General features: G+C 47.2%; 4 protein-coding genes across 4 annotated transcripts; 3 read left to right on the forward strand and 1 right to left on the reverse strand.

Annotated features, from left to right (window-relative positions):
• Positions 1 to 1,980: 1,980 nt before the first annotated feature.
• Positions 1,981 to 3,879, forward strand: V8C40DRAFT_287279 (transmembrane amino acid transporter protein; the record flags this gene model as incomplete). Its single annotated transcript, XM_083222693.1, has 3 exons — positions 1,981 to 2,486; positions 2,538 to 3,225; positions 3,289 to 3,879. 3 exons carry the CDS (start codon positions 1,981 to 1,983, stop codon positions 3,877 to 3,879), a joined length of 1,785 nt encoding a protein of 594 aa, XP_083073870.1.
• Positions 3,880 to 5,168: 1,289 nt separating this feature from the next.
• On the forward strand, positions 5,169 to 6,970 carry V8C40DRAFT_265671 (uncharacterized protein; the record flags this gene model as incomplete). Its single annotated transcript, XM_083219679.1, has 8 exons — positions 5,169 to 5,316; positions 5,366 to 5,553; positions 5,620 to 5,732; positions 5,785 to 6,001; positions 6,057 to 6,212; positions 6,270 to 6,565; positions 6,632 to 6,892; positions 6,961 to 6,970. The coding sequence occupies 8 exons, from the start codon at positions 5,169 to 5,171 to the stop codon at positions 6,968 to 6,970; spliced, it is 1,389 nt and encodes a 462-aa protein (XP_083073871.1).
• Positions 6,971 to 7,450: 480 nt separating this feature from the next.
• Positions 7,451 to 9,343, forward strand: V8C40DRAFT_244582 (uncharacterized protein). The gene is made up of 3 exons (XM_083215690.1): positions 7,451 to 8,274; positions 8,345 to 8,738; positions 8,796 to 9,343. The coding sequence occupies exons 1-3, from the start codon at positions 7,606 to 7,608 to the stop codon at positions 9,152 to 9,154; spliced, it is 1,422 nt and encodes a 473-aa protein (XP_083073872.1). The 5' UTR covers positions 7,451 to 7,605; the 3' UTR covers positions 9,155 to 9,343.
• Positions 9,344 to 9,534: 191 nt separating this feature from the next.
• On the reverse strand, positions 9,535 to 15,897 carry V8C40DRAFT_287282 (tetratricopeptide repeat protein; the record flags this gene model as incomplete). The annotated part of the gene is made up of 8 exons (XM_083222694.1): positions 9,535 to 13,332; positions 13,366 to 14,055; positions 14,086 to 14,412; positions 14,449 to 14,499; positions 14,539 to 14,762; positions 14,819 to 15,428; positions 15,490 to 15,561; positions 15,703 to 15,897. The coding sequence occupies 8 exons, from the start codon at positions 15,895 to 15,897 to the stop codon at positions 9,535 to 9,537; spliced, it is 5,967 nt and encodes a 1,988-aa protein (XP_083073873.1).
• Between the last annotated feature and the right edge of the window lie 365 nt (positions 15,898 to 16,262).

The following is a 16,262-nucleotide window of genomic DNA, read 5'->3' on the forward strand; positions in this document are numbered from 1 at the left end:
AGGATCCAAGGCTCGCTACATTCTGGGGTGAAGGGACGGACTCTGGGGAAAGGGTCCAAGTATGGATCTCACAAAGAATTATCCAGCTCTAACATCAATCATCAGCTGAAGCTTGTTATCATTAGTTTATGATACATAACCATGGATAGTTGTTGGCAAAACAAGTAGTCGTGACTCATATATAGATAGCTGGCTGATTTTTCAGGACGGGACAGAGCGCACATGTAAGATCACGCAATACATGGGAACCATCTGCTATATCGTATTCGTCAAGCGGTAGATGATCTACTTCAAATACAGCTATTCTTGCTCAAGATGACTGTCTCCCAATAACTTCCGAATCGGAGAGTAGCATCTTCCGGAACACATGGAAGTCCGGGAGTGGGCCGGGAGGCGGATCTCGGCCTTAGCCCGGCCTGTTTTAGTTCCAGACTTGGCGATATAAGCCGTGCCTCGAATCGAGTCGGCATTTCCGAGCCGAGTGGCTATGTGTCAAGCCGGAGCGCCAACTACATCGAGCCTAGTGATGATGCCTCGGCCCGGCACTGGAGTCTGAGTTGGACGATTTGTCAAGATATATGAAGTGAAGTGATGCCTTGACATACATCTATTATCCATTCGGTGTTTGTGATGGCTTCCATGTAATGCTATACCGTAGCTGGAGATGTGTAGTTTTGACTCGTCTTGGACTGTATATGATCCGATCTGCATTCTTGCTCTTTGACAGGTGACCCACTGGTCTACCGGCAGATGATATAGTCTAGATATCGAGATGCCAAGACAGGATCTGCCTTGGTATTGCGGGAGGCGCTGCAATCGTCCAAGCCAAGCCATTGTTCTCACCCAGGCCTTCCAAACAAAACGTGCGCTCTCGCCTTCTCCCGACGCACTAGAAGGCAAATGGAGTTCGAGTTTACTCCACTCGGGGCATTTTCCACATGTCGTCATTGTGTGGCGTGTTGCTAAACTCTCCACCACGGCATCTTCGGAAGACGCGCAGAGAGGATAAATTTTCCGATGCAGAGTGACAGCCTGAAGTCTGACAAGGGAACTGCCTTTGTCCTATGCTTATTGTTTCCTAAAAAAGGATCAAAAGTAACTAAGTCGTAGCTGTTAAAACCAGGAACCCGAAAGTTTGTGATTTAGAGATGTTGCATAAGACTTCCATCTTCTCAGACACTGAATCGAGACATTCCAGAAGTTCAGCCCGGATATGGGTCCCGAAACTCCTCTCCACAGGAGCATCTTTGACACAACTAGTCATGCCAAATCGAACGAGGCTAAAGCTCCATGGAAGAAAATATTTTTTACGTAGCTGATATGGAATTTGGCCACAAGTTCGCCGAGGTCGGCTGACACATTGACTCCCCAGAGAGACTGGATTTACGCCCAATCCTCGGCGCGGCATGCAAGATTTGGGACTTTTGTCCGGAATCAGAGCACGCCCTTTGGATCTAACTTGATGAAAGCAGTCAGGTTGCAACCCTTTGGTGGGCCGAAAAAAAAAGTTCCAATCGTCGGACAAAAGTCGTTGTAGTTCAACCACACGGAGCGATCGGCATCTCCTTGGTCTAACCAGTAGCACTTAGTTGGGTTTGTATTCGTATTTACTCACCACCAGTTATGTCCATATCGCGGGCAGCCATCTGCGGCATGGCCTACGAGAAATGGGTTGTTGACATGGCCATTGCCACGGGGTTCCAGAAGATGGAGTCTGGCGTGGTGAAGTAGTCTCAAATGTGGCGACTGATAAGGAGCAGCGATGCATCTAATGTCGTGCTACTGAATATACTTATATATCCCCAGAGTGTCTTTATTTCCCCAGAGAGCCTCCATCGTTGTGCCCCGTCGTTTGCTGTAGGTTTTCAGCAACCAAATCGCTGTCTCGTCTATCGCTTTGCAATCTCAGGAACTCTTTACGCATCATCTCATTCATAAACAACAACAAAGTCTCGCTTTTGATCCTTTTACATCGCCAACATGGGCTTTGAGAAGGAGGATTACTCCTCTGGACCTGAGGATGCCTCTACCGGCCCCAATATTTTCCTCCCATCCGCCATCAGGCCTCAGCATCGCCCTCTCCATGACTCCAGCGTCACCCTCGAAGAATACATGTACTATGCTGAGAAGACAAGAGCAGAGGAGGATGCCGTCGCAGCCACAAAGCCACCCACCACGTTCATGGAGCTCATCTTTCCATCAAAAGGAACTGCAAGAAGGATAGAGGGATTCAAACCCAACGAGAAAGAGGCAAAAGAGAACCCGCCAGCTAACCCCAACGCGGCGGCTTCCGGTAACAAATTGCTTATCACAGATCTGGAATGGACAAACGCGAGCCGGGCTCTGCGTTCCGCCAGTGCAGCTGCTTGCTTTTACTTGATCACAACCGACATCTTGGGTCCTTTTGGAGTTGGTTTCTCTATCGGTACTATGGGTTGGGGAGAGGGCATTGGCCTGTTCACTCTGTTCGGAATCTGCGCCGGATTGTAAGTTATTGAGAATTATTCTGACGCTGCTTGTTTACTAATATTTATTAGTTCCGGCTACCTCCTCTGGAAAGTCTTCTTGGATGTTGACTCATACGAGTTCCCGGCTAAGAACTACGGTGATCTTGGATTCCGCATCTGGGGCCCTTGGCTTCGCTATACCATTAACTTCCTTCAAGCTCTGCAGCTCATGATCAGCGTTGGCATCCTTGTTATCAGCAACGGTCTTTCCATCTCACAGGTGTCAAAATTCCGCCTCTGCTACATCGTTTGCTGCCTGATCTGGGCGGTTGTAGGCTTCTTCCTCGGACAAATCAGGACCCTTAACAAGCTGGGTTTCTTGGCAAACTTCGCTGTGGTTCTCAACTTGATGATCATGTTCATCAGTATGGGTGTGATGGCCCATAGCGAGCCCAACTATGGCGCTGCTCAGGCTGGTTCTGCTGGAGCTGCCTTGGGTGGCGCATCGGTTACGCCATTTGCCAACGGAACTTATCCTCCTATCGAGAGACATGGTGGCATTCCGCCTTCGACCAACGGCTTCACTGGCTCCATCAACGGTCTCATGAATGGTGTCTATGCGTATGGAGGTGCGCAGCTGTTCGTTGAGTTCATGGCCGAGCTTCAACGACCTCGGGATTTCCTCAAGGCCATGTGGGGTGCTCAGTTCTTCATCTACGCCTGCTACATGTCCTATGGATCGTTTGTTTACTTTTACCAGGGACAATATGCCAATCAGGTAAGTTTCTTCAAACGCACACTGAGTCACATATTCGCATGTACTAATAAACTGCCACAATAGCTCGCTTACCAGGGCCTGTCGCCTTATGCCTGGCAAACTGTTTGCAACATGCTTGCCGTCCTCAGTGGAATCATTGCTGCAACTCTCTACGGCAACATTGGAATCAAGGTTATCTACAACAACGTGTTCATGGAGGTGTTTAGAGCTCCACCGATCACCTCGACCGGTGGCAAGATCCTCTGGGCTGTCACCGTTCCGATTTACTGGACCGTCGCCTTCATCATCGCTGCTTCTATCCCCGACTTCTTCGGCCTGACTAGCGTTATCGCTGCGATTTGCCTGGTGCAATTCACGTACACGTTCCCTGCATTTATCGGCCTCGGACTCTTTGTTCAGAAGAACGCGATGCAAGGCGAGGAGGCCTTTAACCCGGTAACTGGCGAGGTTTACCGACGGGACTCTGGAATCAAGCGATGGATCCGTGGATTCTTTGCCAAGTTTTGGTATCTGAATGCTATGCTCCTCGTCTACACGCTTGGCTCTATGGCGCTGAGTGGACTTGGAGCATATGCAGCGATCAAGGGTCTGATGGACGCCTTCTCGTCCCCACAGATCAACGCATTTACATGCACATCTCCCCTGCAGGGCTAAACGAATGAATGAATGAATTAGTAAAGAGAAAGCGATAGAAAATAGACGAGCAATTATTTAATAAATTATGAATTCAGAACTACAGCCTCCTCCCATCAATTTACATGCTAAGTTACATCTTTTATGTTACAAACTTGGGCGTCTGTCACTTACTGACCTGTAAGCCATGGAAGCTATTCCTGGCTAACTCTCATTCCCTGTCTCAGAGCTCAGCCGCGGCTGAGAAACTGCCAGTTTGCAGGTCGCTTATTGACAGGACGCGAAATAACTGCGTGATGTGGCGGCCGGTGCCATTACGGACTGTAAATGTCAAGGTGTCGATTACTGCCCAAATTCATTATCAGAACAGAGCAACATTCCTCCCTCTCTATTTGATTGGCTTCCGATAAACTTGTTTCGTTTTGTGGTGTGACAGCACCCAGAGAGAGAGAGTACGAAACCACACACGATCATTCAAAACGGCTTAAGGCGCGCCGCTGTGAAATTGGGAGCGAAAAAGTTGGAATTTGCAGTGAAGCATCTCTTCTTTGTTCATAGGCGGGAGCGAGTTGTTTTTTATTCTATAAACAACATAGCACTGGGGTCATCATTGCATTGTCCTCCTTGCCTCCCTACATGCAGCTGCACTTAGTTTACGCCCAGTTTCAGACCCTCATTGTACTAGTTATTTACCGGAGAAAACAGTCCCCAAGATTGACAGTTGTTTTGACGCTAAGCAGAGAGATATACGAGCTGCCAGGGCTAGTGCCTTGACTGTGCAGGAGCTGAACGTTGATCTTACTCCAGCCTGGTCCCTGAGGCGATATCCAGCGGTAATCGATTTTGAATCTAGCAGAGGGGCTCCCGCAGCTAACTGACTAGACCATCGTGCTTGTTCAAATAGTCGGAAGTATTCTCATACTATCGGGATTTAGCGGGGATCTACGGCAGCTCCTAGAGCTAAGATCCAATCAGGCACCTCTCTCTCTGACGGTAAATTGATTCAAGCCTTGCAGCTGGAAATCTAGACCCAGATCTGCATTGTATAGCGTTACCCAAAGCCAGGCTAAGACGTGTAATCTCCTTTTGCGGTTTGAGTCGACTTTTTCTAGCAAACAAAGCAGGCTTTTAGCGTAGGCAAGGGACTGTCTTGTAGCTCACGAGGCAAGAATTGGGAACCTAGATCAGTAGGAGGCGAAGTGACAAAAACACACTAGGACGGGGTAGTCAGAGATCATAATAATATCAGTGGTTGCAGTTTGCGCAACCTGCTTCTTCCAGACTCTCTTGGCACACAGCAAAGTCTCGAGATGGCGTCACTCAAGGTCCTGTTTACTGTCCTCCTTCTCAATGCCCAGTCTGTGCTGGGCATTGACCGTGTGTGCCAGCGTTTCCCGTACAATGAGCTGCTCCCTCTGAAGCACTACCCGCCAGCGGAATTATACTGTTCTCGCCATTGTGAGTAATCGTCTGGGCAATAGCGAGCGCCTTGGCTAAACAAAAGAAGACCCCTTGCCTGCTTCGACCATCACTCGAACAGTGACGATACCGACAACTGCAGTTGTGACGATCTCCAAACCTGCCAAGACTCTTACGCTCACCACCGGCACCACCACATCTACTGTTTACACATCGACTGCGACAGCATACGTCTACACGACTACGCAGACTGCCACGGTCACCACTGGAATTTCGGTAGGCCAACTTCGATGTTATATAATGTCCTAAGTTTGGCTCACCAACTGATCTTTCCCTACATAGACACAAACTGTTCACACCGGCACGGAGATTGATACTGTCTACACTCAGACCGATGTTGTCACCGTATACACTGCTACATCGACGGACTACCAAACCACTGGAACCGACATCATGTGAGTTAATAGTATACGAAACAAGCTGCGGACAGTAACTAATCGTGTGTAGCACTACAACCGTAGCTACGGTCCCCACAACGATCACAACCGCGACCATCACAGTCTTTGAGACTCAACAAGCCACAGTAACAGCCTCATCTGGAACTGTTACGGCCTACACAACCGTCGATACTGGCCTGCAAAGGCGCCATTACCACGATTATCGCGATGATCTTCTGCCAAAGCTGGCCAGATGCCAGAATAACATCTTGAAGACGGCTTGCTCGGTACGTCTTGTGTTAGAGAGTCTGTGTCTAATAATTTGTTGCTGACGGAACAAAGTGTATCGAAGTTTCCGGACCGACGCGTACCGTCACGCATACGACAAAGTGCACCCATACTTCGTTTAAGACTGTTGGCGGTGTGACCAAAACTGTGAATGTCGTCGGCACAACCACAACGAAAGAGGCGTCGACATCTACCATCAGCACCGCATCTGTCAGTCTCCTTTTCCTGAGATCACTCACAACTTCTGTACTAACTCTCTCCATACAGACAACCACTACCTCTGTTGGTTATGTGACCACAGTATTGGATACTGAAACAGATACTATCAGCACTGATTCGGTCTCGACTCTGTCGACAGTCTTCATCAGCGAAGTCCCTACGGCCACCACCACGACAGTTTCAATTACTGCTTCCTCACCAGTCAATGTAGCATTAACCACAACCGTTCCTACAACATCCACTACGACGGTCATCGTACCTGCCGCTACTGTTACTCTCACAACTAGTGTTGCGTATACCAAAGTATTCGGCCCGCAAGATGGCTGCTCCTATGTCTTGGAAGCGTGAGTAACGCCTAGTCTGGAATATGTAAACCGCTGAAGCTCATGGAGCTAATTTGACAATTGTAGTGACTACCTCGATCAATATTCGCAAGACATCCCTGCCGGTACAACGCATGCCGCCAGAGCTGCCATCTGCACTGCGTTCTGCGGCAGAACGCCTGGATGCATAACAGTCGGTATGAACTGGTTCCCGTCTTGCGGAGCTAACGGCGAATCGGTGTACTGCATTGCTTCTCAAGATGCATGGGCAGGCGCAGTTACCATGGAGTGCGGTATTGGAACTGCATTTAACGGATGTTCCATCTACCAAGATGGCACTGTATTTCAGTATGTGATTTCCTAACTCCTCTTCACTCCGGCATGATGATTGGCAGCCTGACTAATTGAATGAACAGGAAAAACTAGATTTAGTAAACGATATAATATTTAATTGAGACGTTGTTGTTTAGCGTCAATTCTAGGATATCCATTACGCTGCATGGATTGTTGGGCATGAACGCTTCAAAACTGCAAGGTAGCAGCAGAGTGCCCATTTATAGTTGTGCGCAAGGAACCAATTTTAAGTAATAATAATTTGAGCTTCAGAACAAATGGGAATTGCCAAGCACATTAATGTCATTCCAGCCTTTCCCCTTTACTATAAATCCATCTAATGCAAGTTCCACACCATTAGCTTCCTCTGACATCTTATGATTGGGCATTCAGCCGCCGATCTCAAACACGGCACCGCCCTTACAGCCTTACGATTGGCTTTCGTAGCCGATCCTGAATCCTTCAGCATCCTATGCCTGGAAAATTATATCATTGGCTTAGGCAGACTATAAACCTTGTCAGTGGCACGATGTTACATGAGCCTCGCTAGCCCTTGAAAGCAGCCCCCAGTAGGCTGAATCCTCCAGAGTGAGCACTACCGATTGACATAACCCGTGATGTCGCTTCCGAATTTTTTCTCTCCGGCTTTCTCTCGTTTTTATTTTCCCTTTCTTCCCTTCTTCTTTACCTGATGATGGTGACGAGCTCTAGGAGCACCTTCGATTCTCATGGTATCACCCTACAGCGAGACCGCGGGGCCTGGGGTTTTGCCGGAAGTTGATGCATCTAGATTAGATGGCTCCAACACACTAGGCGACGCTGGAGCTCCTGAGCTTTTCCGCGGATATGATGGTTTGGAAGTGGTTAATGGCGATTTGCTTAACGAAAGCAACAAAATAAAGGCTGAGAACGAAGCTAACGAAGCTGCATCAGCTATTGGACACAATACACCACAGAAAAACGCGAGAAGAAGGCTCATATGGATTGCGATCGCGATTGTGGCTCTAGTAGTCGTGATAGTGGCAGCTGTGGTTGGCGGTGTTCTTGGGTCGCGAAATCATCACAACTCCTCGGCGTCCTCCAAATCCTCAAGCACGCCTACATCATCCGCTTCTTCAACTCCCTCTTCCTCCTCCTCCTCGTCGCCCAGCGCCATTTACTCCAAATCAAGCTTAGGAGTAACCGGTTGGTGGGAAACTACGTCGAGTTACAACATCCGCCTCGCCTACCAGGGAAATGATGGGCAATTGCGCATGATAGGCTACAGCTCGAACAATAACAAATGGTCAGCGGTGTCAACGTATAATGTCGACCCGGAACCAAAGATGGGCACTCCACTTGCCACTTGTTGTTACAATTCCACGTTCTACAGTGGTGGTAAAGTGACCTCCGACAATGTAAGACTTCCCGCCCTCTCCCATCGCCCTTTAAGCACTGTCCTTATCTAACGCGCCAATTAATATGTAGAATTATACGCAAATCGATATATTCTACCAAGGAAAGCAAGACTACATTAACGAATGGATAATCCGAGAGGAAAAGTACCCAGTGGTGACAACTACGGACACCAAAGGTACCATCGACCCGTTGGCCTACAAAGCAGGCCCAAACACGAGGATTGCAACCTATTGGCCCAGCGTCATCTTTCAGAACGAAGTGAATCAATTAGAAGAAGCCTATTTTTCGACAAAGAGCGTCTGGAGTCAACAGTTGTTGAACCTCTCAAGTACAAATCACTCAGCACTGGTTGAAGTCCCCTACTGGGGAGGGAGGACTGGCAGCGCAAATTTCATCTATCAACGAGATGATCAGAGGCTTTTTGCGGAATGGCGGGTCAATTCCAGTGTGGGAGCAGCTGCAGGTAAGACCTAATGGAAGGGATTCTGACTGCTGTATTTATACTAACGTTGGCTTGCAGATGCACCACCTGACATTATCCCTTCTCAAACAAGCATCGGAGCCTTTGCCATTCCCAAGAATACGCAGCAAGATAGTCTTATGAATACTTATATTCTATGGCGAAACGATACTGGTGCTATCCAGATGACCAAGAACGATGACAACAACGGGTGGCAAACTTCATCAACACCAGATGCCCTCGGAAGTCCCGACGAAGGAACAGATATCGCATGCCTTACTGCAACCAATTACGTTGTCACCCCTATACAGTCCAAATTCGATATGGCTCGCTGTTACTACCTGGTGAAGGGGAAAGTAAGAGAGATCAAATACGATGGCTCGACTTGGTCTGTTGTTGGAAATGTGCCACTGGATTAATTTTTAATTCTTCATTTATTTATTCTCTACTAGCGGGGCCAATCATGTTTTTACTGTACTAAATATATGCTATGTGTTATGGACATATTGTAAACATAGAACGTTGCGGATTAACAAAGCTAAATACCATTTCTCAATTACTTCAATGAATCATTGCGATAGATTGACAGCGATGTATGACTGCTGCCGTTTATAGGTGCCTAATTCATTATGTTATATCTAACGATTGGAAGAGATCAAAAGAAGCTTAACAGAACAAAGGGAATCAGTGGGTTCTAAGGTAGAATAAGTGAAAACGAAAAGAAAGCGCAATGCAAAACGAACAAGAGAAACGCATGTAGGGTAACATGCTGTACAGACATGACGGCGCCAAGTTACCGTCAGACGAAAATACGACTCTGCAACACCCACTCTCTCTGAGCCGTCTCTAAAATATCGGTTTCCGAGTTAAAACCATTCGCAACGCCTCCCCACTCTTGCTCATTAAATCTCCATGCCTTGGGCGGAGCATATTTCCACGATGGCAGTTGTTGGGAATCTTTCATGTTTTCGCCGAGCTTGAAATCGCGCGTCAAACTTTCGTAAATCGTGCGAACATCCTTTTCTCGTTTAGTCCAGTATTTGCGTTGGGATTCATTGAGTTGCGATCGTATATTGTTCAGTAGTGATGAATGAATCCAGGCTTGTTCCTTGAGGAACTCGTGATCGTGATCGTGACGCGTGTAGCCGTTGTACACCACGTCAGATGGAGAGTTAATCTCCCGCATGATGTTGTGGTGGACATCCATGGCATAGGAGAAATAATCCTCGTCTACATCTTCTTCCTCTACATTCGAAGCCATCGTCGCGTAAATGCTTGCCAGTAGTCGTGATACTTCCAACGTGTCCTTGTGAAGTCGTCCGCGAGCGCGCTGCAAGTTATAGTACAGTTGTTCGGCGGTACGAATTGCGTCTGGGTATAGCTTCAGAGCGCACTGTACGTGAACCAAGAATGTACCAATTTCGATGATTTTTTGAGTATCCGAACCGAATGTCGATCGGACGTCTCCTCGAGCATCCCACAAACGAGATAACACGCGCTCAAGCTGTTCATGGTTGCTTTGAGCGTGCAGCAGATTGATGAGGCCGACCAAGTCCTCAGCACGAAGTGTTTCGAAGTCTATTTCCAGTGTGTCAAATGCATTAATAACATCATGCATAATGGACTGCGAAGTTTCGACCATAGCCATCCTGTAAGTGTCATTCGGGTAATCAGGGTGAGGTGCACCAATTCCAACCAAGTATTGGGCCAGTATGTATCCGTAGCGGATGCGGCGACGATCATGATAAAGCCTCCTCTCCCCGGAGAATCGCATCATAAATCGGCCAACTTGACTGGCGTTATCGAAGTTTCCACTGTCCAAGAGACTTATGACGTGACTATTGCCAACTTCTAGCATGATAGTGTCAAAGTCGAAGTTGATCGTAGGTCGATCTTTGCCAAGCTCATCCATTAAGCTGTAGTAGAACTCTTCCTTTACCACTTTGCTGCAGTTTACCTCAAAGTATTGGGAATATGCAGTCTTGAAGCGATCAATGAGGTCGTCATCAAGAGTTCTGATAAACTCTTCGCGTTGGTAAGACTGCCAGAAACGACGAAGTCGCGCGCCGTATTGTAAAATAACCTCTACAGCGGCATCTTCGTTGCTTATCCGAGAGTACTCTTCATAAAGTAGAGATTCTAGAACAATCTCAGCCATAACTTTGGAGTAAGAAAGATTTTCGGCGTGCTGGTCAAGACCATTCCCGAATGCGATTAAGAAAATGAAGATGGCTTTCCTCGTCTGAGAGTTCATTTCCACACGGATACCATTGTTGGAAAACGTTTCTCCGTATATGACCGTTTTGCGCATTTCTTCGAGGAGATCCTTGCCACTCTGTACCAAATTTGCATTGACAAAGAGGGCAGCTAACGAGGTAGCAGCATGGAAGAGTGTTAAATTGACGGCAGCGGCGGTGATAATGTACTGAGCCGACTCTACCAGAAGCTCTTGCATGAGCTTTCTGGATTCCTCTGTATTCATTTGTTGATACAGCAAGATGACACAGTCGAGTTGATGCATCGTTTGCTCAGGGTAATCTTCAAATGAAGCCTTATACTGATGATACGTCTCGAGTGAGATCTCAATGGCGCGTTTGAGCGAAAACGTCTTTTTCTGAGAGCCTTTCACAATGGTGACATACATCCGTGATAGGCGTTTCTTGACAGTCTCAACAGTTGTTTGTTCGATAGTGTCGGTTGTCGTTGTCTCTATCGTCCTCAGTTTGTCGAGCACCTCTTCGTAGCTCTTGATTGACTCTTCGTGATGTTCGTCATGCGTTTCGCATATTTTTGCCAGAGTAATCAGCGCATTGATGACCAATTGCGGATTATCGTAATAGTAGTCGCTGATTATGTCTTTGTACTCCACAGCAATGCCATATAGCTTCGAGAAACCCTCGTTGCCGTGGAAATCCAAGACATGCGAATACTTTTGGTAGATGGAAGCGACATCTTTGCCAGTGACTTTATGCTCTCCTTCAAAATTCCGTTGTCCGCGGAGTCGAACAATAGTCTCCCACAACACTGTACAGATTGCTTGAAGCCTATCCCAAAACCGACGAGCATCATAGTGAACGGAAAGAGCTAAAGCGGCCTTGATGGCATCATGGTGACAGTAATCGACACCCTCATTTAACCGAGTAACTATTGTCTCATAGTAGTCGTAGGCATTTTGAAGGCCGAGTGTCTCGTGATAATCCGCGATGAAATACAGTGTCTGGATGGTTACTTCGTGCTTTTTGCCCAACTCTTGTTCATATTTTGCCAAAATATGCGTATAGATCTCAATGACTTCCCTATGGCGATGATGTTCCTCGTAGAATGCGACCAGGATAGCGATGGCCTCTGTAAGAAGCTGGGCCCCAGTAAGAGGATTCTCTTCAGTGTCAAGATTGTCGTCGAGTCTAACTGAAATGCAGGCGTAAAAAATTTGTAAGTGTATCCTCTCAGCCATCTCAAAGAGCTTTTGAGAGGAATAACAATCCGCCAGACGACGCGCCACAGCTATACATTCCTCAATTGAGTGCTCACAAAGCCTAATGGCGGTGTTATCGGTCAACATCTCTTTCCAGGTGAGTTGTAGAGTCTTCTTGAGCGCAGCTTCGGCTTCGCGCCAGTTGTTTTGCTGATTGTAAAGGCTTATCAACGCTTTGACTGCCGAGAACAGTGATGTATCAGTCTTATCATGTTCGTATTCATCCGCAAGACGCTCAAAGAGCTTTTTCACCACACTTTCTGTCTCTTCTGTAACAACTGTTTTGTCCGTGGTATTCTTAGTCACAGTAGTATCACTGACTTCTTCTACGACTCTGTTCATAAGCAGTACAGTCTTCTGGACTTCTTCGTTGGATCCGTAGGTGCTGAATGACTCCAATACTTTGGTCAACATGGAGACAGCAATGCTTGATAAGCCAGCCTTTCGACACTCTTCTGCCACCTCCCTGATCCGAATGATGATTGTCTCAGATTCGAGGGTATACTTTTGGTACTCTGCCCAAAGGCAAATGAGAATGCTGCATGCTTCTTGAATGCGATTATGTCGGCTGAGGAATCTGGCGTATTCGAGAGCAATATCGATCCTGATTAAGTGAATATCGACCTTCGTTGCTGGAGCATGGTCGGCAGTTATGCGCTGCCAAAGGTTGACGTATAGCCTTTCGGCGTGAGAGAGATGTTCGAAGCTTTCGCAGCTCTCATATGTATGTGCGAGCCTCATCCATAGTTCGATACACCGGAGATCAGTGATTTCTATGTTTTGACTGGTTTCAAAGATCATTTCTTCGAGTTCGCCGACCTTGTCAATTGGTGCACCATTGAGAACAATGTCTAGGGTGGCAAAGTAAGCATTCATTTGCTTCACTCGATGTGACTCCTTGCCTTCCCTCGCGATCAAAATGGCACGTATTTCTTGATAAGCGCCCATGGATTGTTCCTCTTTCTTGATATCAGCGTAGAACTTGGCGAGCTTCTGGTACCAGGAGATCACTTCATCACTATGACTCCCATGCTTTTGGGCGTTGATTTCGACAGCGAGCCGAAGCATCCCCTCATACCAAGTGAGGACGTCGATCCTATGGCCACTATGAGTCGTGAAAATCTCGGTCGCATCGTTTATCTCGATCCCGGTAACACAATCAAAGAAAGACTCCATGCTTGTCTTCACAATCGTGGAAGTATCTGACAAGATCTGTTTTCCAAGCTTAGCCGCTTCATAAAAGTAGAATGAAGCGTCAGTCTTTAATCCGAGAATATTGAGGTAGATGTGTCCAAGAGTGACGAGGTTGTGAACAACCACGGCTTCTCGATCTTTGAAGCAGTCTTGTCGAATTTGGAAGGCAAACTTATGGTTGGTCACGAGTTGCTCTTTCGTGTATACTCTAGTCCAGCAAGTTCTTTCGAGAAGGGCGAATGTGATGGACTTGGGGAATACTTCCGATACATCAGCTCCAGTGAAGCCTGATGCTTGGAAATGCTCAACCCAATTCTGCACAACGTACCCGAGAAGTGAATCTGCTGAAAACAAAGAGAGAACAAAACTATAGTCCAAGACGTTGGAAGAAATGTCTCCCGCCTCCTTTAGTGAAAATTTGACATAAAGAAGCATCAATAACGTCAATTGCTTCTGTGCTTCCTGCTCAGACAGTAGCAGCATCGTTGCAAGTTGTTCTTTGATGAATGATCGGACCGTTTTAGTGCGGAAATGCAAGTGGCCGTTTCTAATTATGACCAAATCGCAGAGGTATTTGGAGACAAGGCCGGCAACATCGGGACCGACAGACATCGCTTGCCTTTGAACGTCAATTGAGAGAAGCCTCTCCATCTCCGCCACAGAGAGTGGTCTAGAAGCCACTAGCATTATGGATAGAAGATTCTTCACATCGAGGTTCTTTTCGAGCTCAAGCGACTCAATAACCTTGAGAAGCACATCCGAAGTCTTCGGGCCTAATTCATGACTTGTTTGAATAATCGTAGCCTTTGACTTCTCTTTCGATATGAGCTGAACAGCGTAAAATGCCCAGAGCCAATCGCCACCAGCTTTGATCGTCATGCTCTTGAGAACATTATCAGACTCTTGGCGACTCAAATGACGGAAATAACGCGACCGAGAAAGACTGTCACGAATATAAGCTCGGATATCTTCGCGTACTTTGGAAGTTTCGATTTGTCGGGCGTAAACCTGAACAGGATCAGGGATTGAGCGACAAAAGGCGACTACCTGTACAGGAAGCCCAGTAATGCATTCTTGAAGCTTGGCGTAGAAGTCCTCGTGGATTCCAACAATTTCATCGCAGTCATCTAAAACAATGACAATGGACGCTTGCTGAATATGAATAGCTGCAAGGCAACTATTAAAAGCTTTCCAGAGGACTGCCTCTGTGGGTTCAGAGTCCTTTCGAGCTGAGTGATGTTGAAAAGCTTGCGCTATGGCCTTATACACCCCGACATTGCTGATATTTTGCTCAAGCAGCGTGAATAAAATGCTCTTCAAAAACGCGCTGGGAGTTGCTCTATCAGGTGAATCAAATGCTAAGGCGCGTTCTGTTAGAAATGATCGTGTAAAAGTAGCAGCAGGAGTAACTCACGAAATGTGTATCGGAGAACGTGATATGATTTCACATTGAGTGGTCGAGCAAGTCTCTCTTCCACCCATCGGGATAGGTAGGTTTTACCGCTCGAGTTCTCGCCAGTCAAACAGAGTAACTTCTCTTCTCCGCTGAAGAATTCAGAGAGGACCTCCTTCAACCAGTAGCACGTTCTGGATGACGGAGCCTGGTAATCTTCCACTTTCTCATAGATCTTGTTAACAACAGAGTAGTTGTATGGATACTGAAGCTTCCAGCGGAGTTGCTTCGCAGTAAGTGTTGGATCTGCCTCTTGGAGCTTATGCTTCCAAATGGCGTCGGAAAGCGCCTCTTTGGACTGCCAAATCTCACGAATCTGTGCACCAAAGCTAGCGTCGAAGTTGATGTGTGCCCGCGATCCAGGCTTCAGATCACTGATTTTCTGTCGATACACTGCCGCGATGTTGCCAAGAAGTGCAACCAAGGTATTGAATGTCTTGGTAGCATCATATCGAATTGCCTCTGACGGCGTGTGAAGATTGTGAATTCGAGTGATGTCCGTGAGAAGCACGGAAAACTCGTACAAGGCGGTAAAGGTTGGTAAAAGTGCTTGAGCTTGGGTGTGGCCGATCTAACCTTACAGTTAGCCATTGGCCGAACTATCACCGTCTTGCCGTTAGATGGGGACATACCTCAAGTAATGCATGAGACGAAGCAAGAGCTGCCGAAACCAAGTCTCCTGCTTTGTTGATCGAAACAGTATTCTTTTTTCCGTTGAAAAAGGCGTCAATGCCTTCCCCATTGAAAAACGTATTACTGTGCTCAGTAAATCCATTGATGGAGCCATTGGTCTCTGCATCATCGAAAGACGAACTGAAAGCTCCTCCGTTGGTGAAAGCATCTACCCTGTCTCCGAACTGAGCAATATGAAGCCCAAAGTATTGGGCAGCATTGAGAACTCGATCCCAGGCATTGTCTCTGTCTGGCATTCGAATGAGGCGTTCATCTGAGATGTACTGAAGATACCACGTTAGAGTAAAGTCTGTGATGTCAACCTTATTAGGAGCATTAGGCTGAGATCGCCTAAGTTGTTGAGGCATCCTTTGGATCACGACTGAACCATTCTCTACCACTCGCCTCGATTGGCGCGTAGTAACGGTGGTCGAGGTCTGCGTATTGGGAGCAGAGGTTGTAGTAGTCGTAGTTGTCACTTCATTTTGGCTATGGTTGCGTTTTGGTGACACTGGCCTGACCACTGTTGCTTCAACATCTACATCCCGTGTAATCTCTGTCACAGGAACAGAGGGAGGTGGTTGCGGGAGCATCAAGCCTTGAGATCTTGGGGGGTCCATAGTTGTGGCACGTCGAGGGACTTCTGGCCTGACGAAGAAATTTTCACTTTGTACAGAAGTTGCTGCGCTTGTTGGAGTGCTATTCTCTCCCGTAAATTCAGGGGATATAAGCT

Source organism: Trichoderma camerunense (genome assembly GCF_050948025.1).
Source record: "Trichoderma camerunense strain CBS 138272 chromosome Unknown V8C40scaffold_8, whole genome shotgun sequence".
Lineage (NCBI taxonomy): Eukaryota > Fungi > Ascomycota > Sordariomycetes > Hypocreales > Hypocreaceae > Trichoderma > Trichoderma camerunense.